General features: G+C 34.2%; 1 protein-coding gene across 2 annotated transcripts in view; it reads right to left on the bottom strand.

Annotated features, from left to right (window-relative positions):
* Positions 1-3,109: 3,109 nt before the first annotated feature.
* LOC150092575 (dual specificity protein phosphatase CDC14C-like) overlaps positions 3,110-25,429 on the bottom strand; it is a 301,512-nt gene continuing 279,192 nt past the window's right edge. For both annotated transcript variants that reach the window (XM_090414344.1, XM_090414345.1), the window contains exon 14: positions 3,110-7,419. In XM_090414344.1, coding sequence (XP_090270470.1) covers positions 7,371-7,419 — 49 coding nt within the window. In that variant the 3' untranslated portion in view covers positions 3,110-7,370. The remainder of the gene's footprint in view (positions 7,420-25,429) is intronic.

Here is a 25,429-nt window from a genome sequence, read left to right as displayed (position 1 = left end):
TACATTCTCATATTAAGTTCATGCTAGAAAAATAATTATCAGAAGAAATCCTCTTTCTAGATGTTCACATCTAATGGAATCAAGATGGCTCCATTTCCACATTGGTCTACTGAAAAGCAACTTTTACAGGCCACTATATCACAATATATCAGCCCACCATCCATCTCAAAAATATGGCATCATTCATTCATCGCACTTCTCCAAAAGACAAACTCTCACCATCATGTAACTTATCTTACTACAAACAAACAGGATGATCTGTCAACAAATGCATCTCTGAACATCAAGACTACATCCGGCTCATCAAACCTCACAAACCTGGCCTAGCACAACATGGGAATGAAAACACCTGCCACAGGATCCAATGAGAAAATGCCAAACTACTGCATAGATCCATGTATATATAAATGTAGTTGTAACAACTGCCTCACCATTCCTAAAGTGTGGGAAACTGTTATCCTTAACTATAATAAATAATTGTATTCTCAAACGTGTGGAGAGACTTATGTGTTCGTCGAACATGTTGTTTATTACTTTAACGGTATAATAGAACACAGAAACTAAGTAAATAATTAATTTATTAACTTAATGCTGATATTTCGCTGGTGTTATAACCAGCATCTTCAGAGCACAAAAACACTGTTTGTCACAATACGCGAGACTAAAACAACATGGTGTACTTAAACAAAATTGTAGCAGCAACACAAAGACTAGAGTCCTGATTTTGGTGCTCTCTATCTGAAAAAAAAAAAAAAAAAAAGCTATCATATATTACTAGAGTCCTAGAAAAGTGCTAGTTTTTTCTTAATATGACTGTCTCCCAGATCTTCGGCAAGTTAATACAGCCATATTTGTTGAGATTTGGAGTATGTTTTAGGGCTTCTGTCGCCTCTAAGAATAATCTCTCTGATTTATACGGGTTTCTGTGTAGTACTTTTGTGTTTTTCCAGTTGATCCTGTGTGTAGATACTTACAGGTAGATCAGGTAGATACTTACACAAACAATCACACCATCATCCTTCTCAACAATATGGCATATTAAAAACGCTAACCCATAGAGCGAGAGCAATCTGTTCCAATGACAAGGCTCTTACTGCTGAACTGACTCACTTACGCCACACCTTCTTGGCCAACGGCTACAATCCACATAAAATAAACAAAATACTAAACACTCCTAAGAAACCCCTCCCACCATCCACCACAGAGAACTACAACAAAACAGTCACCATCCCTTACATTAAAGGCACATCCAAAAAGATCTCAAGAATTCTCAATAAACATAAACTACGCACTACATTCAGACCATGTAGCAAATTAGCCACCCTCATCCGCTCACCCAAGGACAGCATTCCTCCTTTATCACATCCAGGAGTCTACCAAGTACCCTGCTCATGCAATCAAGCCTACTACGGTCAAACAGGAAGAACTGTGAACATCCGCACCAGCGAACATAAAAGATACGTCCGGAATTATCATTATGGGAAGTCGGGCCTAGCAGACCATGCTCTGGATACCCCTGCACACAGGATCAACTGGAAAAACACAAAAGTTCTACACAGAAACCCGTATAAATCAGAGAGATTGTTCTTAGAGGCGACAGAAGCCCTAAAACACACTCCAAATCTCAACAAATATGGCTGTATTAACTTGCCGAAGATCTGGGAGACAGTCATATTAAAAAAAAACTAGCACTTTTCTAGGACTCTAGTAATATATGATAGCTTTTTTTTTTTTCTATCCCCCCCCAGATAGAGGGTGCCAAAATCAGGACTCTAGTCTTTGTATTGCTGCTACAATTTTGTTTAAGTACACCATGTTGTTTTAGTCTCGCGTATTGTGACAAACAGTGTTTTTGTGCTCTGAAGATGCTGGTTATAACACCAGCAAAATATCAGCATTAAGTTAATAAATTAATTATTTACTTAGTTTCTGTGTTCTATTATACCGTTAAAATAATAAACAACAATTGTATTCTCAATTTTTTTTTAACTCAAATTATCCAATTTAATTTTATTTTCTGCCCAATAACTTGTAACTAATGTATATGTGACCGTACATATAGAGGGATTCTAATGTAACATATGCGCTCTACTGTTTCGTTTATTTTTAAATTCCTTATTTAAATCATTGCTCACTGTCCACAATGAGTAAGGCAAAATATCTGTATAAGAAATCAATTTTTTACTGTAGTACAAGCATGGTTCTATAATAATGGATATTCCATAGGTTTCATTATACACATTATACAAGAAAATTATAATAAGTAATATGACAGCTGGAGCCTCTAGCTCAGTCGGTATAGACAAAGCCCTTTAGTTGGAAAGACCTGGGTTTGATTCCCGTCTATGACGTGAGGAACCTTTATCCGGTCTCTTTCAACTAAAGGTGAGTTAACTGGTCTCATATGGAGATAGAGTTTTTTCACCTCAAAAACTCAGTTTTTTCACCCCTCAGAACATGCTTCGTAAACACACATCTACAGACACAAGACACTCCTAGAGTAAGGATTGACCAACCTATTCTGTAGGATTTCAGTTTCAATACAGTTTCTATGTGTGAGTATAAATCAGGATAGGAATATGATAGCATGCTTGACTGAGTGGCTAGCACTTCCATTCATAAACCAAAAGATATCCACAATATAATTCTATTGCTCAAATTTTATTGTGAACCTGAATGTCTTTTGGTGTTCAAATGGTGAGATTCAGATGAATCTCACCACTTGGTGTGAGACAACTACTGAAAAAAAATGTTATGTTTGGTCTCTAGAGCAGAGTTTCAGCATTATCTTACTCTTTTGCTCAATGGCAATATACTAATGCATGCAGATAAGCAAAAGGTTGGATGTTTAAAACTTTTATGGGATGGGATTCATAAAAAAATCTCGCTCACATTTTACATTTCAATAGCATTATTCCAACTCACAGTCTGGTCCAAATAAATTTGTGACAATGAATATCAAAACAACATCATAAAATTTTTCCTTTATAATAAGTTTAATAAATAAATAAATGTTTAATTTTTTTTAAAAATGATTAAACATGTTAACTTTTATTACTTGTAATTCTAACATAACAATGTGAAATATTCTGCAACATCTGAATTGCGAACAAAAATCACACTAGAAAATGGAGTTGATTATTTATTTCAGAATAAGTTAACTAAATTTAAATTGAAGTCTGATCTCAGAATTATTAAAAATATTCTTTTAATAAAGATGCTGATACTTTTTTTTTGCTTATTAAATAAAAACAAAGGAGCAAACATACACTATGTACATGGCTATTAAACTGTACATGATTGTCAAGTACTAATGGAACTTGTACCAAAACAATATTTCTTTTCATACAATCAGTAAACATTATCATCACTTTTTCCACTTTTATAAATGAAATTACATGTAAAATGAAAATCAATATGTGTATGTATGTATAAATATATATATATATATTGCTAACTGGTGGTCGCTTGAATGAATATTTACTTGCAAGTCAAATTAATGAGGAAACTAGTGTATGATTATATAATGTATAATAAGCTCAGAGACTTATTATAGCTAACTTACACAGTCTGCTATATCTGTTAATTATATATGTTCTCTGTTCTTCAGTTTTGCTGTTTCTAAGGGGGGGGGGAATCCTTTTATTGCCATTTTCAGCTGAAAAGACCTTATAAACATTTCTCATATCCTAGGTAAAATCTGAATCTAGGTTTTTCCAAATAAAATGTATTGGGGCTACTGACTGAACAATAATCAAAGCACTATATTATGTACATACACACTGCTGAATGAGTAAATGACTGACTGATAAATCTAAATGTTTACCACTTCTTGCAATACGAAGAGAAATTTTGAATAGATTTTTTTTTTTTGGGGGGGGGGCATGAAACCAATAGGAAAAAACACATTTGAGTTTGAGTAGTCCAAATGTTTTCCTGAATTTTCACGAAAACCATGTTTTACCCTTTAACTGAAACATGGTGCAAGATATTAGAACTCAACTTGCCACTGCACAAGGTTTTGAAAAAACCTTTAATATAATTTCTTTTGAAAAAATTCAATTTAAAACAAACAAATAAACAAAAATAAGGCTTTTTTATACATACGTAAAACTCCATGGAATCTCCTATAAAGCATATACGTAACATTACGCTGTTATTTTCTCACCTGTTTTCCACCTGTTTACTTCACAGTGTGCACAACACTTAACAAGTAGGATGGTAGCCTTCGGCTGTAGGGGCACATACACTCCAGATACAGCACAACAGATATACTATAACTGGCATCTGACTGAAAAGTTAAACAGAACTTAGGGAATGCTTTTCTTTGGGTGGTATCATGTGCAAAATATTTTCCATGAAATCGAAGAACTAGTTAATACATTTCCTTCATCTCTTTTACACTATTTATTACTCAAAGCTGTCCAACATTATGTACATGGCTATGGAAAGATCAAGCCTATATTCTGATTTAGGTGTATTTTGATTGCACTCTAAATTTGGTATGGTGTTCATAACAATTATAAGCTGCGTATGATAAAATCAACTGCACCCATTTTACTTCCTGTTAGTCTTATTCTTTTTCTTGTAAGTCCAATTGTCATTATGCCTATCCCACACGGCTATGGATTTTATATTCAGACCGACCCCCACAACAACTGTATGTTATATCCATTTATGTTACTTGCCATAAATTCAATTATGCAATGCTTTTTTGTTAATGAAAGATTCTGTTCTATATTTTAAGCTTTTCTCAGCCATGTGTGCTTTCTATTCCAGATGGTAATATTGTTATGTACTTTGCATCTTGCAGTAACCATGCATCTAAACAGGATGGAGGGATGTTCTTCTCTACTACTTTGATAAATTTTACTGTTTAGCTTTCTTCAGTAAGGAAAGACACAAATTCATTCATTTCTTCTAGGCTCAATATTCTTGCCTCCTGTATAAAAAATGTAATAGAGATTGACAGTCATAAGAAAATCTCAAATGAACATGACATTCTTCCTTAGCACAGTTTTAACAATGTTTTTGCACTTTCAAGAAATATGTAGCCTTTACATAAGAGATCATGTGATTATAAATCTGGTGCTCACATGACAGTATATACAAGGAAATACAAGCCATTCACATTTTGGTTTAATTAACATACTGAATGTGTAATCCACTTGTGAGTTACATTTCCAATATCCAATCTAATTCACCTCCACTTCAAATTAAATGTGAGCTGGAAGGCTAGATTTGAATCAAGAATAATCCAAAATCAGGAGGGGTTTAATCCTTCCACCAGCTTGGAGAGCTATTTTATTAATTCATAATAAAATAGCTCACCATTATGAATTAATAAAATTATGAATTATGAATTAATTATTATGAATTAATAAAACTACTGTTTTATTAATTCATAATAAAACAGTATCAAGTAAATGGCACTATTTATACCAACCAGTTCAAATGCTTGGCAAATAACCCATAATGCTACACACAAAAACATGCAACCAGATACACAATAATAAAAACACCGGATGTATAATTCATTAAATGGGGTGGCATTATATAGTAGATGGGAATGACAGATTCCTCATTAGCTTGACTACAGAAGATACAATTAGACAGTATTTACTTATTAGCACATATGCTAATATAACTTTCTCTTAACAAAATAATCATCACAATGCAAAACTTAACATTCTTAAAATTAAATTTGGAGTGCTTAAAACCAAAAAAACTATGAATCTGGTCTCTTTCTTAAGTGTATTTTGCAAGAATAAATAACAACATACTCATGAAGTCTGCAGTAACATCAAGGTGATTTGCTTTATTTATTTATTTTTAATGTTACTACTGTATAATTAATGAACTACTCTCTCTCTCTCTCTCTCTCTCTCTCTAGAAGGAAGATGTCTCGAACATATATTAAGACAAGCTTCATTAAAAATGCTATTATAAAAATATACTATATCTCTTTTGTTATTTAACTGTATTAAAATGCAATATGATACAAGTTACACTATAACTACAATAAAATATCAACTAAAAGTTCTGTAAGAAAAGAAGCAACCTAAACTGCACCTTATTTTTAGAGAATTAATTCTAATCAAAATGCATTTAATGTTGTATGCTCAAATGTGCAGACAATATGCACATACACAGATGAAAGGATATGAAGAGTTACTGATGACAGATTATTTAAAATTATTTAAATGAGAATCTGAGCTGGACTTAAAGACTTGAGTTATAACTCAATATAAAGCAATTACTTCATAACTTTGTTGTCAAGTATGTACAGAAAAACAATCTAGTCAATTTCAATATACAGTACTTTTTAAAGTACATTTCAAGCAATTGATATGATTTAACTATTTACAAATATAATAAATTCCCACACATATACATATAGATTGAAAACCTGATATTAAGAAACTGGCAACAATATATCAGGTACCTTGAATAATGACAGGGCGTTTCAACATTCCTATTAATATTTATGTTGTATAAATAAATCTGTTCTAAATTAAAAATATACAGAACATACAAAGAAAGTTAAATGTGAGATGTTAATAAAAGGGAATATTTTTGTATAAAATTTATTATTCCATTATCTTAAAACAGTGCCTGATTTAGCTCAAACTATTTACGAGACTGCAGGTTTTTAAATTAAAGATACCAAGAAATTATATACTTGGTTTAATCCTTTATCCAAGTGTAAACAAACAAAGTTTGCACCTGAAATATTTTCAACAACTGCAGGTTTTATCAATTGGTGATGACAGTATCAAATCTACACATTACTCATAAAAGCTTCACATAAAAACAGCAATCTATCTCTTAAATATAAAATAAAACATAATATAAAATGCTATAATTCACCGGAAACCAACTCCAGATTTCAAATCTAAATAGATGTGGATGGGCTTACACAGGGAAAAAAAAGGCAAATGTATACTGAAAACAAAGTTTAACAAAGTGGAATGATACTCAACTAATTAAAAAAATTACTGATGTTACATACTGTTGTAATAAAAATATGCAATGAACATGAAGAACATCTATGGCTAACTGAATGGCATTTTTAACCATATACAGTCTTTCCTAATGGAAATGTCCCAATGCAGAAGAAAAAAAAAACATTTAGCAGTTTGAAACTTCCTTCTATCACCAGTTTACAGCTCCATATTTCCTTGTTATAGTCCCACTCTTTACTATATTCCAGTACTAAAATAGGTGAGCAATGACCCAAAAATATTACTGATTAGTTTTACCACTATCTCGAGCTTCCTTTGACACACTGCAAAATGTAGAAGACAACAGTATAAGTTGAGCCAACTATGGATAAATCATCGTGGCATGGAAGTTTGAATGAAGATAAATCATCGTGGCATGGAAGTTTTACTAGAGCCAGAAGCTGCACTCTTTACACTGTAAAATATAAAAGTTGATGAATTGAAAAACTGTTTTTAACAACAAACAATATTTATTCCAATAAGTATTTAACAATGCAAAATTCATTACAAAACTAACAAATTCATCATATTTTAGATACAAATAAACTGGTGACCAACCTGAGTAGGTGGAATGCAGTGTTTTTCAGCACAAACCTTTTATCCATTCTACTCAATATGCTTCTTCATACACCAATCTTACATAATGATCCACCAGATGGTTGGCTGGATTTGTAGATTATGCCAAAGCAACTAAGTTATGCAATAAACGCATTACATCTTTCTCTAGTTTGCATGTTATGTAGAATGAAAAATCTCAGATTTCAGGCAGAGGTACAACAACCACCTCATACATGTGCTTTGAAAACCCAGGTGTTTCAACCAAAGGATGTGTTTGAAAGATTAATTTCTTTCCGACTATTATAAGTGGTTTACATACTGTGGCTTTTGTAACAATCACATGGAAAACAGCATGTGGTATGGTATTCATATTGTTGTTACAAAAAAAATTAAACTCCTATTTTATAATACTGTACAATTACAACCAGACTGTTTTCATGTTAATATATATGATATTCAGTAATTTCTCAATTATCCTACAACAATGGTAGAGCAATTTGCTGGTCAGATAACTTAAGGGTTGGACAACCAAAGGTACAAATACATGGTACTTTACTAGAAGTTAGCATGTCACCTGACTTCTAGTAAACTACCATGTATTTATACCTTTGGTTGTCCAACCCTTAGTTAAGTGAAGATTCATTCATTTGAAGATCGGATAATTGAGAGATCAGTGTACATATTTAAAATTTAACTTTTATAGCAATTCTACACAAGTGTGCTGTAGATGTGATAAAAGTTAGAAGAGTAAATAATGCAAAATAAATAATGATATAACTATAGTACTCTACCATTTATCTAACTTTCAAAACAGTGATCCTTGAACTAACTGACATTTCTATGCCAACTGACTTCTGGTACAGCAATATGCAACTGCACCTTCTCTTATCTGACTCTTCAATTGTCTGAATGGCAAATTATCTTTCCACTGTGTTTGATAAACAGTTGATTATTGTGTATCATCATTCATCAAATTCCTGATATATGTACATTATTAACCTTCCTATCAACAATCTTCCTCCTAATTATTCTTTATCTTTTAGGACTCCAATATTATCAGATCTTATATTTCGGTCTTCTCTTCTAAGACACTTCGGTCCACCTAGATCTTGACCTTCCTCAGGTTTTTTTTTCCAGTCATCCTGTTTTGCTAACCTTTCCTTTCAATTCTGTTTAACAATATTACCACCTCAGATTTGCTAAGTAATATCATTTTTAATATGGCTCTGCCTCAGATGCTCTGATGCCTTGAAAATAAAATAATGCTATATTTCTAACCCACCTCTCAGGTCCATAAGTTAAAACTGGCTTAAGCATTGTATACAGTCATTTTACTGTTCTGACTAATTTCTCTATTATTCCATATAAATTTATTTGGTTGTCTTCCCACCATACCAGTTTTGCTAATTCTTTTGTCTATTTCAATATTTAGTTTGCCATTTTCACTAAAAATTGTGCCTAAGCTGAAATGTTTGCACCTGATTTTTTCAATGTTCCTACCTATTTTAGTATCTGTCTTTTTATGGCTGCAGTTCATACCAAGTTTATTATTTAGTTATTAAAAGTAATTATTCAGTTAAATTTAGTTATTTAGTTCAGTTAAGGAATTCTGTGCTGGAATTCAGTGAAGAGTATAACATCATCTGCATAAAGAAAAGATTTAAGATTAACATAGCTAATTTTGATATCAGACCTGATGCTATGATACACATACCAAGCAGAGATAGTATGCACTTTTGTATCAGACCTAATTTTACATCAAACCATCTTATTATACTACAGCTTACTACTCAAATATAGACTATGTAGTACTCAATATAATATCCTGTTTACACCATACAATTATATTTTAAACAGATTTTCTTTAGACACCTTGTCATATGCCTTTTCCAGATCTATAAAACTTAAAAGAGATCCTTTCTTCCTTGTTACATTCCCATGATTTCTCAATTATTTGTCATAAAGTAAAAATCTGATCCACAACCCCTATATGGCTTGAACACAACTTGTTCTTCTCTGACTTTCCCTTTCACGTTTTTTTTCAGCATAAAGTATGCTTGCATAAATCTTGAGATAAATATGTGTATGCTATATTTAAATATACACAAGAGATTTTAAATCCTATAGCACATCAATGCCATATGTGTGAATTTGGAGTTAAGAGGACAGAAGAAACCAAATGGTATGGTTCTTGAGCAGCTGGAAGTTGTATTCCTTGATGAAAACATTGGGGATAAGACTGTACAAGAGAACAGAGACATATGGAGTGAAAGAGGAGCAAAGTACAGTAGATCTGAAGTTAAACTGTAATTTGCTTCCTCTTTCATTACATCTGCTCTTTGTTCATTTCATCTGTCTCTGTTCTATAAAACCCTGCATTGGGTTTTACAGGCTTAGAAAGTGGAAGAAAAATGAGAGCCAAGCCAGTAAAAACAATACCAATGAAAATACCTATAAAAAGACATGAAAAAAAAATAATAATAATAAAAATAAATAAACTTAAAACCAATACTGATAGAATGATATAACACTACTTCAAAGTGTTTTAAAAGAAATTCAAATTAGGGAAGGAGAGACTACCCAAGTTAATGACCTGTTATTGATTAGGACATAAATACATCTTATATAAATAGAAACTCAAACTTCATTTTGAGATGGGCACATTGTTTGATGTATTAGACTTCCAGAAAGAACTTAGTGTTGATCTGGTCAATAAGTTCTTTTTGGAAGCAACTATAGCAAGAGGCCACCATACTGTTACTAATACTGCTGCAAAACTAAATATCTTGTTTCCACTAACAGTAAATGACAAGGAAGCAGTATAGAGTGAACTCTCTGTCTAGTGTACACTGCTTCCAAATACCATTATAACAAATTGCTCACCATAACAAAGTATGGAAAACTTTTGACCAAAGTCCCATAGGCATAGTATTATTCTAAAGGCAATTCACCATAGAAAATTCCTGAGTAGTTATAACAAACCAGTGACATTCACTATAAGTTTATTCTGGTTAAACCAAATGTAACACATAAAACTTCATTAAAGCTTTAAAGTGGGCTTCAAGATGCTAAGGAAAAATTACCAAAGGGTTGACATCATTTAATAGCAATGGTGACAGTGACCCAAACAGAGGATGTAGTGGAATTATTTTAATGCATGTTTTTTAGTATATATGAGTATATCACATCCATTTAAATGATGTTATGCAACATCCAGAAGAAGCTGAACTACAGGGGCATAGTGAATGAATCAGGTGTGTAGAGTACTTGTTTACACCATATACTGATAAGATGAATGATATAGTAACATGTGATTTAATGATAGGGGACAGTGATTTAGGGAATTCTGCAAAGAGGTGACTATGTTCTTCACCTGAAGAACTATAGTGCTACTGTACAAAAGTGGTTTAAAGATATTTCCAATCACAGAAGTCTACATATCTGATTAAGAGAGATCAGTTGGAAACAGACCAAGGATTGGTTTGACAGATCAGATGATAACAATTTGAATGAGATTGTACAGAGTAGATCTTTCTATAGCAGTCTACTTCCATTTTATGACACAACAACAAATGTGCTGGATAAGGACTCATATGTGAGTGATATTCTTGCACTCTACATGGCAAGTTAATGTATACAAGCTGGAGAGAGAGAGACAGAGAGAGAATGAATAACAACTGGTTGGAAGAGTAAGATAATAGTTGTCTAAATGATATAAACTAATTGTATGTATGTGGGTGGGGATAGATCCCAGTAAAAGAAGATAACGAGTATGATGTCAGAGTTCTGTTCTTGGGCCAGTACTATTTAATTTATTTGTTAATGATATAAAGAGTAATAATGATGATGCCAAGTTCCTTTGAGGTTAAATAGATATTAAGCATGAATGAATGAGTGAAGTTGTCATTTTAATATCAATTGGTACAAGGTGTTGCAATTGTCAACAATCTCCTGACTTATTTTTTAACAGTATTAACAACACCAAACAATTTTTTGCCTACACACACAGGAAGATACCTACATAAACAATCACATCATCATCCAGTCCAACAGTATGGCATTTTAAAAACACTTGTTCTAACGATACAGCTCTGATCACAGAACTCGAATATCTGCGCCATACGTTCTTGACCAACGGCTATAATTCCTACAAAATAGATAAAATACTACATAGTCTCATTACTCTGCCCTCCCCTAATACACAAGAACACAACATGATCATTTCTATTCCCTATGTCAGAAGTACATCAGAAAAGATAGTCAAAGTATTCATGAAACATGGCCTTCGCACCACTTTCAAACCTCATGTCAAACTAGCAACTCTGATCTGCTCGCCTAAAAATAAATTTCACCCTTTAGCACACCAAGGAGTGTATGAAGTTTTCTGTGACTGTGACTTGGCCTATTATTGGCAAACAGGAAGATCAGTTAACATCCGCCTGGAAGAACATGAAAAATACATTCACTACTATTACTATGGCAAGTCAGGACTGGCAGAACATGCTTTGGACACTCCTTCATACAGGATTAGATGGAAGAAAACAAATGTGCTATTTAGGAGTCGTTACAGATCTGAAAGATTATTTTTTGAGTAAGCAATGACTTTGAAGAATTCTCCCAACCTTGACAAATACGATTGCATTAATTTGCCAAAAATTTGGGAGACTGTTATCTTAAGAGAAACTCCCACATAGCTTTTTTTTTTTTTTTTTCGTTCAGGGCACCAAAAAATAGGACTTTAGAACTTTTGCCCATTGCAATTGTATTGTTTCACTCAGTGGTGTAACTAGAGCTTTTGCCACAGCAAAAGCTAGAGCAAAAATTAGAGCTTTTGCGGTGGCAAACTCGGGGACCTGGGGCTGTCCCCGAGTTTGCCACCCCTCTCAATGAACACCAAAAATACTACAAGAAGTCAAATCAACGTATAGGGAAATAAATTAAAACACTATGTTTATTTTCGAAGTAAAACTTAATATCGACATTATAAAATGTTATTTTTTTTTTGCTTTTCTGTTAGCATAATCGTCAATGACATTGGTGAAGTCTATTTGATAGTAATGTAGGTAATTCTTAATCAATTTTATTTAGAAAAACTCCTCTCACAATTAGCAACACTTACAGCAATTGTGAGGAAAATTCGCAGTAGAATTAGAATATTTGGGAATGAGTTCTCGAGACTGTATTTTAGAATTAACTACAAAAGTTCAAAAAGATTCAAAGTGCCGCCTGGGGCGGACTGCCCCCTCCCTAGCTACACCTCTGGTTTCACTCACTCACTGTTGCATGTACAAGTGTGTTGTGCTCTGATGATGATGCTGAGTTGAAATTCAGCGAAATATAAGCAGTTAATAAAACATCTCTTTGATAAAATTGTTTGGTGTTGTTAATACTGTTAAAAAATAAGTCATGAATAACCATCAACACCTAAGCTTATCTGTTAGATTGTCAACAATCTAAAGTGCATTATCATTAATGCACTTTAGAATTAGACTTGGTGAAACCGTGTTCCAGGAGATAGATGACATTTGCAATCTCTACTGATAATGTTCTGAACACTTGCAGTGTGCCCTTTGAATAAAAGTTCAGAGGGCACACTGCAAGTGCTGAGAACACAACACTGCTGCCATGATACAGAACATACTGGCAAGGAGAAATACAAAGGTGGTTGGACCACTCTACAAGACCTTCATTAGAGCACACTATGGAGAAATTCAGAGACGGGTGACTAAAACATTATCAGGAACTCTGGATGTTAGTTATGGGAGCAGTTGAAGAAATGTAAATCACAGAGATAGGTGGAACTTTTACAGGATTTACAGAATGGATTATGATAGGATACTGAGAGGCCATCTCTGGAAGTTGTGGTAGGATATGGAAAAGAGGGAACTGAGGACCGGCTTTCTTTACATGGTGAATGGTGAGTAAATGACATGTATTTCTATGTTGTGAATGCTAGAAATATGAATGAGTTTAATTTTCAATTTGACTTCACGAATGTTTATTAATGACAATTATAATGATCGATAGGTGGAGTTTCAGAACCCACCAAATGCAATAGACCCAACAATTTTACCTCCACTGTTCATAGAACAGACAAGATTCAATAATATCTCTGAGGGAACAACAAATTACTGAGAATTTCCATAATAATTTCTCAACAGATGCTGTGGAACTGTTTCAAGAAACTCATGTGGCCACTTTTGACATTTTCATAGTATCTGAATGAGATCTGGCATCAAAGCATATTTAGCAAATTACCATCTTATGGATTATCTTACCTCCTGTCTCTTTACAATCCACCCAATTTAATAACTGGAAGGCTAGTTTACTCATTTCAGATTTCTTTTAAATATACATCAAAGCTTTGCATTTTTACCCACCTTGTACATAAATGAAAATACTCTGCATTTTCACTCTCTCCTCTCACTGACTTCAAACCTATCCATAGTTTTGCTACTGACAATACTTCCTTTTTATTTGACAAACCTTGCAATGCTCAAACCTACTCAGCTTCAAATCCCATAAACACAATATCTTAAGAATTTGTTATGGATTCTGAACAATCATTTTAGAAATTATGGACTTAATTTCCCAACATTTCGACCTTCATATTAAGGTCATCATCAGTATACACAAATATACAAGGACAAGCTGAGTTACATTTCACACCGTAAGCTAAAGAAACAATGATTTGATCACCGGTTATTCTACTGGCATGAGACCTCTAGTGAACAAAAATCTACCATATATAGGGGAAACAGGATGCGCAATTTCTATCAGACAAAAGGAATATAAACGACACATTAAATATAATAACTATAGTGAAACTGGCCTTTCTGATCATACCCTGAACACTTTACATAGAATTGACTGGAAAGTTGTTTACATCACACCAAAACATGGTATGAATGCAAATTTAAGGAGGCCCATGAGATTCTTATCAACCACCCCAATCTGAACAATAATGATGGTCTAAAAATCCCAAGCATATGGAAGGCACATATTCTACCCACGGAATCTTTCTCCCTAAGAGTTAACTATAAACAGGACTGTAGATAATCCAGAATCCTAAATCTAATATAACAATTATAATGTTAAAAATAGGACATCGTTGTTACTGTAAGAAAACTATCTATATGAAAGTATGTTTCTGATATGTTATCTTAAATACAATTTAGCTTTGATGTAGTTTCTAAATAAATTAATTTTTAATTTTATTTGTATTTTTTTTCCACTAGCCAATAGAATATTTTTTTTCCACATGACCACTAGGTCATGCCAGTAGAATAACCTTTGATCAAATCATTGTTTCTTTAGCATACTGTGTGAAATTTAACTCAGCTTGTCCTTGTATATTTGTATATACTCCAGATGATGACCTTAATATGAAGGTTGAAATGTTGGGAAATTAAAATAGTTATTTATAACAAGGTTGTAAAGTTCATAATTTCTAAAATGAATGCTGATCACTGTGCAACACCTAAAAGAAAGGATCTTCAACAATGATCTGCCATTCTACAATAGGGTGAATACAACTTTATACTTTCAATGCTACCAAAACACTGTCTTTTTTACTGCAGATATATCATCAAGACCTTATTTTACCTCCCTTTATCTTTGATAATACGCAAACTAGATAAGACCAGATTTGTTTTTTTTTTTTGTTTTTTTTTTTAGCCAGCATTTATCTTTGGCCTTTTCTAGCACAAACACATCACCAATAATAGCTTCTTCAACCTCCAAATTCTGGTATGGATACTCAAACATTGATTATCACTCATTTTGAAGTTTGGAGAAAACACATCGATAATAATTACTAACTAAATTTATGTAGCTAATAAATTACTTTGTCACTATTTCACCTTGGTTACCAAGGCAACTTCATGGCCACAAAGAGATACAACTAAACACATACATGCGGGTACACTAGTAGGTAGGCACACACAGATATGAAAGGCTAGATGAAATTGCTGATATTTCAAACGAGGTTTTTTTTTTTTTTTGTGTGTGTGTGTGTGTCCATTGAAGATGCCTTGCTGCATTAAATTCAATCCCAAAGTTTTCTGAACATATTCAGATGCCTCACTTTATGTTCATGCCCTGAACATTAAGTGAGTATGGTCGCCAAATTTTAGGCGACCATTATTTTTAGACTATCAGCAAGATGGTGACCAAGGCAAAATATTCGCATAGTAATTTATTAGCTACATAAATTTAATAGGGGTGCTTAAGGGTCAAAGCTGTATAACTGAGAGGAGACCTCCACATAGCCTTTAACGGAATGCGGAGAACCGACCAGGGCTTCTGACCTAATGTCCAATCCTCACCTTCTCGTGGTGCACCCTGTTGGGTATCTACTTTGATGCTGAACAAACGAGGATGGGCTGGCAATTTGGGATTTAGCCGACCAAATTGTATTCTTATTGGTTAAACCAAAATAAAAAATGATGGTACAACATGACAAAAGTTCATGCCGGCTGGGGCGTCGCCCGGTTAAACAAGGCCCCCGTTGTTTTCGCCAGGGAACCAGGGCGAACAGCGAAAAGTCAGCTACTGGAACAAATCTGAAAACAAACCACAACTCAACATCACCAGAGTTAAAGATCGGTACTATCAACGTAAGAAGCCTGAATGGCAAAGAAATGGAGCTAGCTGAGGAATTAGATAAGTACCAGATCGACATAATAGGGGTGAATGAAACAAAAAAGACCAAAACTGGTGAGATCTTTCTGAGCAATAAATACAAAATGTTATATTCAGGCAATGACAATCAAGGAAAAGAAGGAGTAGCCATAGTATTCAACACAAAATACGAGGCTAATCTTCTTGAATGGCAGTCAGTCTCAAGTAGAGTAATGTGGGCAAATATGAGAATGGGGAACTGGACAATGAGACTTATTTGTGCCTATGGTCCCAGAAGGTTCTACTAAGGTAGAAGCGGAGGAATTTTTTGAGGCTTTAGAAAAAGCAACTGACACAATGAAAAAGGAAAAGTTGGTCCTTGTTGGGGATCTAAATAGTAGAGTAGGAAATGATTGTGAGACATATAAAAATATTTTGGGAAAATTTGGAGAAAAGAGCAAAGCTAATAATAATGGCAAATATCTGTTGGATTTCTGCTCAGGACATGGACTGGTTATTACTAACACCATGTTCCAACATAAAAATGTGCACAAATTCACATGGAGAGAAGAGGCTAGGAATAAGAAAAGTCTCATTGACTATGTTATTGTTGATAGTGATGTTTTCTCCCTGGTGCAGGACACCAGAGTGTACAGAGGATTTGAAATTGGAAGTGATCACTATTTAGTCTTGAGCAGGATAAAATTGAATTTCATATTGAAAAGAATAACATGTAAGAAAGTTTTAAAGCGAATAAAAGTTGAGCAGCTCTCAGATGTGAACTGTAGACTAAAATAGAGAAATATTATTGAAAAGAAAATGAAAGAGCTTGAGAACAGGAATCAAACCTTGGAGATTCAGTGGCAAACTCTGAAGGAAACATTGATTGATTCTGCCAGAGAGGCATGTGGTGAGGTTGTGTGCAAGGATAAAAAAATCAGAACTCCCTGGTGGACACAGGAAGTTAAAGAGGCAGTGAAGGAAAATAAGAAAGCATATCAAAAGTTCCTGGCAAATAAGTCAGCTTTTTACTCTTACAGAATACAGAGACAAATGTAAGAAAGCTAAACAGTGTGTAAAACTAGCTAAACAAAAGTCATGGGAGGACTTTGGCAAGAATATAGAAAATAAATATCAAGAAGGTGGCAAAATATTCTGGAGGTTGTTGAAGAAGCTTAGGAATGGAGGAAAGAGTGCTGTAAAAGGAATTAGAGATGATAAAGGTGAAATGAAAACAGGAGAAAAAGATATCCTTGAAGTATGGAGTAATTACTTTGAAAAACTGCTAAATGAAACAAGCAGTGATGAAAGCACAGTGATAAAAAACACTGACCAGGCATGCAGTCAGGAATACATATCCATACTTGAAGTAGAAAAAGCCATCAAAGGCTTGTAATGTGGAAAGGCAGCAGGAGAAGATGATATTCGACCAGAAATGCTGAAGTATGGTGGTATAAGAGTCTTACAGTGGCTGCACTGCATAGTTCAGAAAGCCTGGACAGAGGGATGAATTCCCGATGATTGGAGTAGAGCTCTCATAGTACCCATATATAAAAAGGGAAATAAAACTGAATGTGAGAATTACAGAGATATTTCATTACTGAGTGTTCCTGGCAAGATCTATGCAAGTATACTTGAGAAACGGTTGAGAAGAATTGTGGAAGAAAAGCTTGGTGAAGAACAAGCTGGATTCAGGCCAAATAGAGGCTGCCAGGATCAGATCTTCACTTTACGACAAATAGTCAAGAAAGCATGGGAATATAACAAAGATCTGTATTTAAGTTTTGTCGATTTGGAAAAGGCATATGACAAGGTGCCAAGAGAGAAGCTATTCAATACGCTGCAGTTATATGGTGTCGATGGGGCATTATATCAAGCAATACTTAGTCTTTATTTGAGTTGTGAGTCAGCAGTTAGAATTGAAGGAAGTACAGGAAGATGGTTTAATGTTAAATCTGGTGTGAGACAAGGATGTACATTATCCCCTCTGTTATTCATTATCTATATGGATCACATTATGAAGGAATGTGGTATTAAACCTGATATCAAAATTGGAGATGTTAATGTCAGCTCTTTGCTTTATGCGGATGATGTTATACTTCTAAATAAATCCGCTACAAGTCTGCAAGATTCTCTGACTAAATTGAATAGCTGTTGTAATAGATATGGTATGAAGGTCAGCAATAAAAAGACAAAGACAATGAAAATAGGCAGAATCATTGAAAATGTCAACTGTGTTGTGAATGGAGAACCTGTGGAACAAGTAAAACATTTCAGCTATTTAGGCACAATTTTTACTGAAGATGGTAAACTAAATATAGAAATAGTCAACAGAATCAGCAAAGCTGGTATCGTGGGAAGTCAACTGAATAAATTCACATGGAATAAGAAAGAAATTAGTCGGAACACTAAATTAGCTGTATACAAGACTGTGTTCAAACCAATTTTAACTTATGGATCTGAGAGCTGGGTCAGAAGTAAAACACTTGACCAAAGATTAGAGACAGCAGATATGAGAGTCCTGAGAAAGATTAGAGGCGTGAACAGATGGCATCAATGGCAATATCATATTAAAAATGAGGATATTAGGAAAGAACTTGACATTGTCAGCATCCAGGAATGCATTAGCAGAGCTAATCTCAGATGGTATGGTCACTTAAATAGAATGGGAGAGGAAAGATTAGCAAAACAAGTGTTCTCTGCCAGGTTGGCAGGAAAACGACCCAGAGGAAGACCAAGATATAGGTGGATTGATACGGTACAAAGTGCCTTAGATGATAGAAATATAAGATCTGATAATGTTGGAGTCTTGACAAGTAACAGACTGATTTGGAGGAAAATTGTAGATAGGAAGTTAGTAATGATGTAATTTTTTCATGTAGTACTGTCATATCCTGTACACCCCTTGAGGGTACATGGCAGGAATTTGATGATAATGATGATGATGATAAATTTAATAGTAATTATTAATTTCAGATGTGTGTTTTCTCCATTAAATTTCAATATTCTGAATCTGAATTTTACTCCATTCATCTGGGATTCACCTTTCTGACCAAGTCCTTTGAATTATGCAAGGGTAGCTACTGCAAAGCTTTTATATTCCATATTTGAGCATTTCTGATAGATTATCATCTACCCCAGCTGCCTTTCCACATTTCAAGTTTTTGATGGCCTTTTCCACTTCAAGTATTAAATATGTATGTGCAGCAGGAATTTGCATTCCAGCTAAACATTTTCTACTGCTGTTCTGTCAGTGCTTGTTTTGTTTAACAGTCTTTCAGAGTAATAATCAGAGTATTTAGGATATCATTATCTTCAGTTGTTTTCATGTCATCTTTAATTCCATTTATAGTACTCTTTCTTCCATTTCTCAGCCCTTTAGTACCCTCCATAACATTTTGCTGCCCTCCTGATATGTATCTTCTATACTCTTACTGGAGTCTTCTCAAGTTTAGCCACTTTTACACATAGCTCTGTTACATTTTTTTCCCCTGTATTCTTTTAGGGCATCTGTCGATTTATTTGAAAGGAACTTTCAGTATGCTTTCTTCTTTTCCAGGACTGCATTTCTAACATCTTGTGTCCACCATAGTGTTCTTATTTTTCTATCCTTACAGACAATTTCACCACATACCTCTCTAGCTAAATCAATCAATGTTTTGTTCAGAGTCATCCACCAAAACCCTAAGATTTTGTTCTTGTTTACAAACTGTTTTATTTTTTCTTCAATAATGTTGGTATAGTTGAGTCGAAAGCATACCTGAAAAAGCTACTCAACTTTAATTCTTTTAAAAACTTTCTTAGATACGGTTCTTTTCAATGTGATATTCATTTTTATCTTACTTAAAACTAAGTGATGATCACTTCCAATTTCAAATCCTCTGTGCACTCTTGTATCCTGGACCAGCATGAAGATATTGCTATCAACAATGACACAGTCAATGAGGCTGTTCATATTTCTTGTGTCTTCTCTCCATGTGAACCATGCATGTCTTTATGCTGGAACATGCTGGTAGTAATGAGTAGTCCATATCCTGAGCAGAAATCCAGCAGATACCATTATTATTAGCCTTGCACTGTTCCCCAATTTTCCCAAAATGTTCCTATATGCCTGGTGGAATTTATTTCCTGCACTTTTGTTTATACCTCTAACAAGAACCACGTTTTCCATTTTCTTTATGTCAGCTGCCTACTCTAATTAGTCAAAAAATTCCTCCACTTCTTTAGGATGTGAAGGAACCTTCTGTGGGACCATAGGCACAAATAAGTTTCATTGTTCACTTCACCATCTGAAATCTGCCCTTATAACCCTACCTGAAACTGCCTACTAATCAAGAAGTTTATCTTCATGTTTGGTGTTGAATGCTATCACCAGTCCTTCCTTTCCTTGATTGTACCTAAATATAACATCATATAACAGTAAGATCTAACTTGTTTGTCTTCTTTGTCTCAATAAAGCCAATTATGTCCACATGGTACTTTTCCAGTTTATCTGCAAGTTCAATTTCCTTTCCATTAATATTCCTTATCTTGAGCATTCCTATCTTCAATTCTGATGTTGGGTTTGTTCTTCTCCTTCTAGATATTGAGTTGCAGTTTGTTCTATTAGATGACTTTTCACTGTTCATCCTGTTCTCTGATGAAAACAACGTGGGACGGGGGGGGGGGGTTAAACAGGCAGCATTCCAGTCGAAATGAAACCTCATCGTGTTGTACCGTCATATGCACTTGTGGTTTAAGCCTATAGAGAGTATAATTTGGTCAGCTATATCCCAAATTGCCAGCCAATCCTCTAGTCCCAATTAAAGTCATAGGCACAGTGAACAGGCCTCATTCATTCAGCATTCATTGGTCTGTGCCTTATAATCACAGACTAATAATGTTCTAATGAAAAATCATTATAGCAAGTTGTGCACTAAAACAAACTATTCCTCTGGTCCCTATGAGTTTGCTACAGCTAAATTTGACCATGTAGTTTGAATTTTTTTGTGGGTATAGTTATCATAAAAAACTAAATGCATGTCACTACAGTAATCCACCATTTATCTGAATTTTAAAACAATCCCTCAATCAATTACTCTTGCATGTCAGGAACATGCATCATGTAACTGCTTCAATTATTCAACCTTTTAGTTATCAGAATGGCAAATCGCCTTCCTGCTTTGGTTAGATAAATGGCAGATTACTATAGTAAATCAGTTTGAAAACTAAAGTAATTTATTTCACCTTGTAAATAAAATTCAACTTCAGTAATGAACTAAGGTAAAGTATTTTTCATTCTTAGAATTACTTAATGATTTATAAAGACAATCAAAGGTGAAAAATATTTTATTTACAATGAAAATTAAAATAAACAAACACCGTTAATTTACAATGTCCTATTAATAATAAATTCTGTGAATTTCTAAGAATAATGTTATGTTAAAAATTAAAAAAAAAGTGCCAAACAAAAATTGTGCCGATTTATTGTTCATGTTTACAGTGTAAGAGGTGCCAATGAAAACGGTTAATATCATAGCATTAGCATCAAAATATGAAACATCACAAATAAAAGTTTTCCAGGACTGCATTTCTAACATCTTGTGTCCACCATAGTGTTCTTATTTTTCTATCCTTACAGACAATTTCACCACATACCTCTCTAGCTAAATCAATCAATGTTTTGTTCAGAGTCATCCACCAAAACCCTAAGATTTTGTTCTTGTTTACAAACTGTTTTATTTTTTCTTCAATAATGTTGGTATAGTTGAGTCGAAAGCATACCTGAAAAAGCTACTCAACTTTAATTCTTTTAAAAACTTTCTTAGATACGGTTCTTTTCAATGTGATATTCATTTTTATCTTACTTAAAACTAAGTGATGATCACTTCCAATTTCAAATCCTCTGTGCACTCTTGTATCCTGGACCAGCATGAAGATATTGCTATCAACAATGACACAGTCAATGAGGCTGTTCATATTTCTTGTGTCTTCTCTCCATGTGAACCGTGCATGTCTTTATGCTGGAACATGCTGGTAGTAATGAGTAGTCCATATCCTGAGCAGAAATCCAGCAGATACCATTATTATTAGCCTTGCACTGTTCCCCAATTTTCCCAAAATGTTCCTATATGCCTGGTGGAATTTATTTCCTGCACTTTTGTTTATACCTCTAACAAGAACCACGTTTTCCATTTTCTTTATGTCAGCTGCCTACTCTAATTAGTCAAAAAATTCCTCCACTTCTTTAGGATGTGAAGGAACCTTCTGTGGGACCATAGGCACAAATAAGTTTCATTGTTCACTTCACCATCTGAAATCTGCCCTTATAACCCTACCTGAAACTGCCTACTAATCAAGAAGTTTATCTTCATGTTTGGTGTTGAATGCTATCACCAGTCCTTCCTTTCCTTGATTGTACCTAAATATAACATCATATAACAGTAAGATCTAACTTGTTTGTCTTCTTTGTCTCAATAAAGCCAATTATGTCCACATGGTACTTTTCCAGTTTATCTGCAAGTTCAATTTCCTTTCCATTAATATTCCTTATCTTGAGCATTCCTATCTTCAATTCTCCTTCTAGATATTGAGCATTCCTATCTTCAATTCTCCTTCTAGATATTGAGTTGCAGTTTGTTCTATTAGATGACTTTTCACTGTTCATCCTGTTCTCTGATGAAAACAACGTGGGACGGGGGGGGGGGGTTAAACAGGCAGCATTCCAGTCGAAATGAAACCTCATCGTGTTGTACCGTCATATGCACTTGTGGTTTAAGCCTATAGAGAGTATAATTTGGTCAGCTATATCCCAAATTGCCAGCCAATCCTCTAGTCCCAATTAAAGTCATAGGCACAGTGAACAGGCCTCATTCATTCAGCATTCATTGGTCTGTGCCTTATAATCACAGACTAATAATGTTCTAATGAAAAATCATTATAGCAAGTTGTGCACTAAAACAAACTATTCCTCTGGTCCCTATGAGTTTGCTACAGCTAAATTTGACCATGTAGTTTGAATTTTTTTGTGGGTATAGTTATCATAAAAAACTAAATGCATGTCACTACAGTAATCCACCATTTATCTGAATTTTAAAACAATCCCTCAATCAATTACTCTTGCATGTCAGGAACATGCATCATGTAACTGCTTCAATTATTCAACCTTTTAGTTATCAGAATGGTAAATCGCCTTCCTGCTTTGGTTAGATAAATGGCAGATTACTATAGTAAATCAGTTTGAAAACTAAAGTAATTTATTTCACCTTGTAAATAAAATTCAACTTCAGTAATGAACTAAGGTAAAGTATTTTTCATTCTTAGAATTACTTAATGATTTATAAAGACAATCAAAGGTGAAAAATATTTTATTTACAATGAAAATTAAAATAAACAAACACCGTTAATTTACAATGTCCTATTAATAATAAATTCTGTGAATTTCTAAGAATAATGTTATGTTAAAAATAAAAAAAAAAGTGCCAAACAAAAATTGTGCCGATTTATTGTTCATGTTTACAGTGTAAGAGGTGCCAATGAAAACGGTTAATATCATAGCATTAGCATCAAAATATGAAACATCACAAATAAAAAAAAGCAAACACTGGCAACCAAAAGAAAAATTGCAGAACATGTTGGTGAGTGGTGCCTGAAGCAAGAAATCCAAAAAATATAAATACATAAAATTAACCTCATATATATATATATATATATATATAAAGCAAATGAAAGCGACAAATACGAACAAGAAATGGATCAAGGCCAATGGTAGCTATGACGCACAGGCAGACTACTACTAATATTACTACTTACAGTGGAGAAGGACAATGTCTCAAGAATGTCCTGCCAAAACAAGAATCAATGAAAGTATCACTGGAGGAAGACAAGTTGATAGGAAGGGGAGGGTTTATTAAAGGTTGAAGATGATAAGGAGAGTTTTTGGCACAATTTGGACTGCTGTCAGCATTCCGAGGAGGTGAACGGACAGAAACTCGTTTTCTCCTGAATGTACGGTGCAGAGGCTGCAGCTCAGGAAGCCACTGGAGTCTGGCAAAAGATGAAACAGGGCACATGTTCTTCACAAATAGGCTAGCAGTAGTAAACACTGAATCCCACACACAAAAATATATATATTATTTACAGATAACTGAAAATTAATTCTTTATACTTCATATTATAGTATATACATTTGGGGAGCTCTGTGTAATATCAAATTACAAAAAAATTTTATTTTATGCATTAATCTACTCAAAATATCTCAAGAAGAAAGTGCTTCAACAGCAATATATATATTATAAATGATGTGTGATATAAGGATGGCATATATTATAATGTGATTGGCAAATTCAAATACAGACAATTTTTTTTTTTTTTTTCACAAGCTGACTTAGGAAGCTTGATTATAAAAGACACTCCCTTCCAAAAAGGCACAGGTAAGCACTCTCTTACCTCAGGTAGCACTCTACCTGAAGCGAGTGCACACTTGTGCCTTTTTGGAGAGGGGAGGGATGTATGAAAAACTGTTTAGGTCATAATTTTCAGAGGAGTTTAGTCAAACTCTCCATGTATAGATGTAGTAAAGAATCCAATTAGTGTACACTGCACTTCCAATTTGAACTCAAACAACAACCAGAACAAGTCAAAGAAAAATAGATTATATGTGGGGGGGAAGACAAACCTCCCAAAGCCTCCAGATTTACTTCACAAATAATCTTTAATAATGTCCAATTCGATCTTCAATCTGCAAAACCACCATGCTTTTCCTAAGAGAAAAGCAAATTTCACTTCTTCAAGCACTGTTGAGCTCAGCTTTTCCAATTACACTTTTTGACTTTTTTTTTCCCTTTTGGTACTAACAGTAGAATTTATACATGTAGTTGCTGTGATATATCATGTCAGGGTTTCCAATTTAAAACCACCTTGCTCTTAATTCAGTTGGCAAAGAATCTCCATGATCCATCTAACTAATTCAGTTGTTCTCTTTGTCATTCTCTTCATGCGACAACCATTCTGAACTTTTTTTTTTTTTAGATTCTTCTGGTTCCCATCTGCCATACGGCCGCGGGAGGGTAGCTATATACTACCATTCTAGGGAGAGATGATAAGCAAGGTGGTTTCCCATTGCCTTCCTTGCCGTAAGTATTTATGACTGTAACCTGTGTGTTCACGGGGCCGGTTTGCCTGCTTGCGGGATGAAAAACCTCAGATAAACTGGCGGAAAAAACCCTGCTGCCCACGCCCAAGACCGGCTAACTTGGCTATGGCTG

Source organism: Typopeltis vanoorti, chromosome 25, assembly GCF_054136105.1.
Source record: "Typopeltis vanoorti isolate ZY-2024b chromosome 25, IOZ_Tvanoo_1.0, whole genome shotgun sequence".
NCBI classification, from domain to species: Eukaryota; Metazoa; Arthropoda; class Arachnida; order Uropygi; family Thelyphonidae; genus Typopeltis; species Typopeltis vanoorti.
This window is presented reverse-complemented; position numbering and strand designations above follow the sequence as displayed.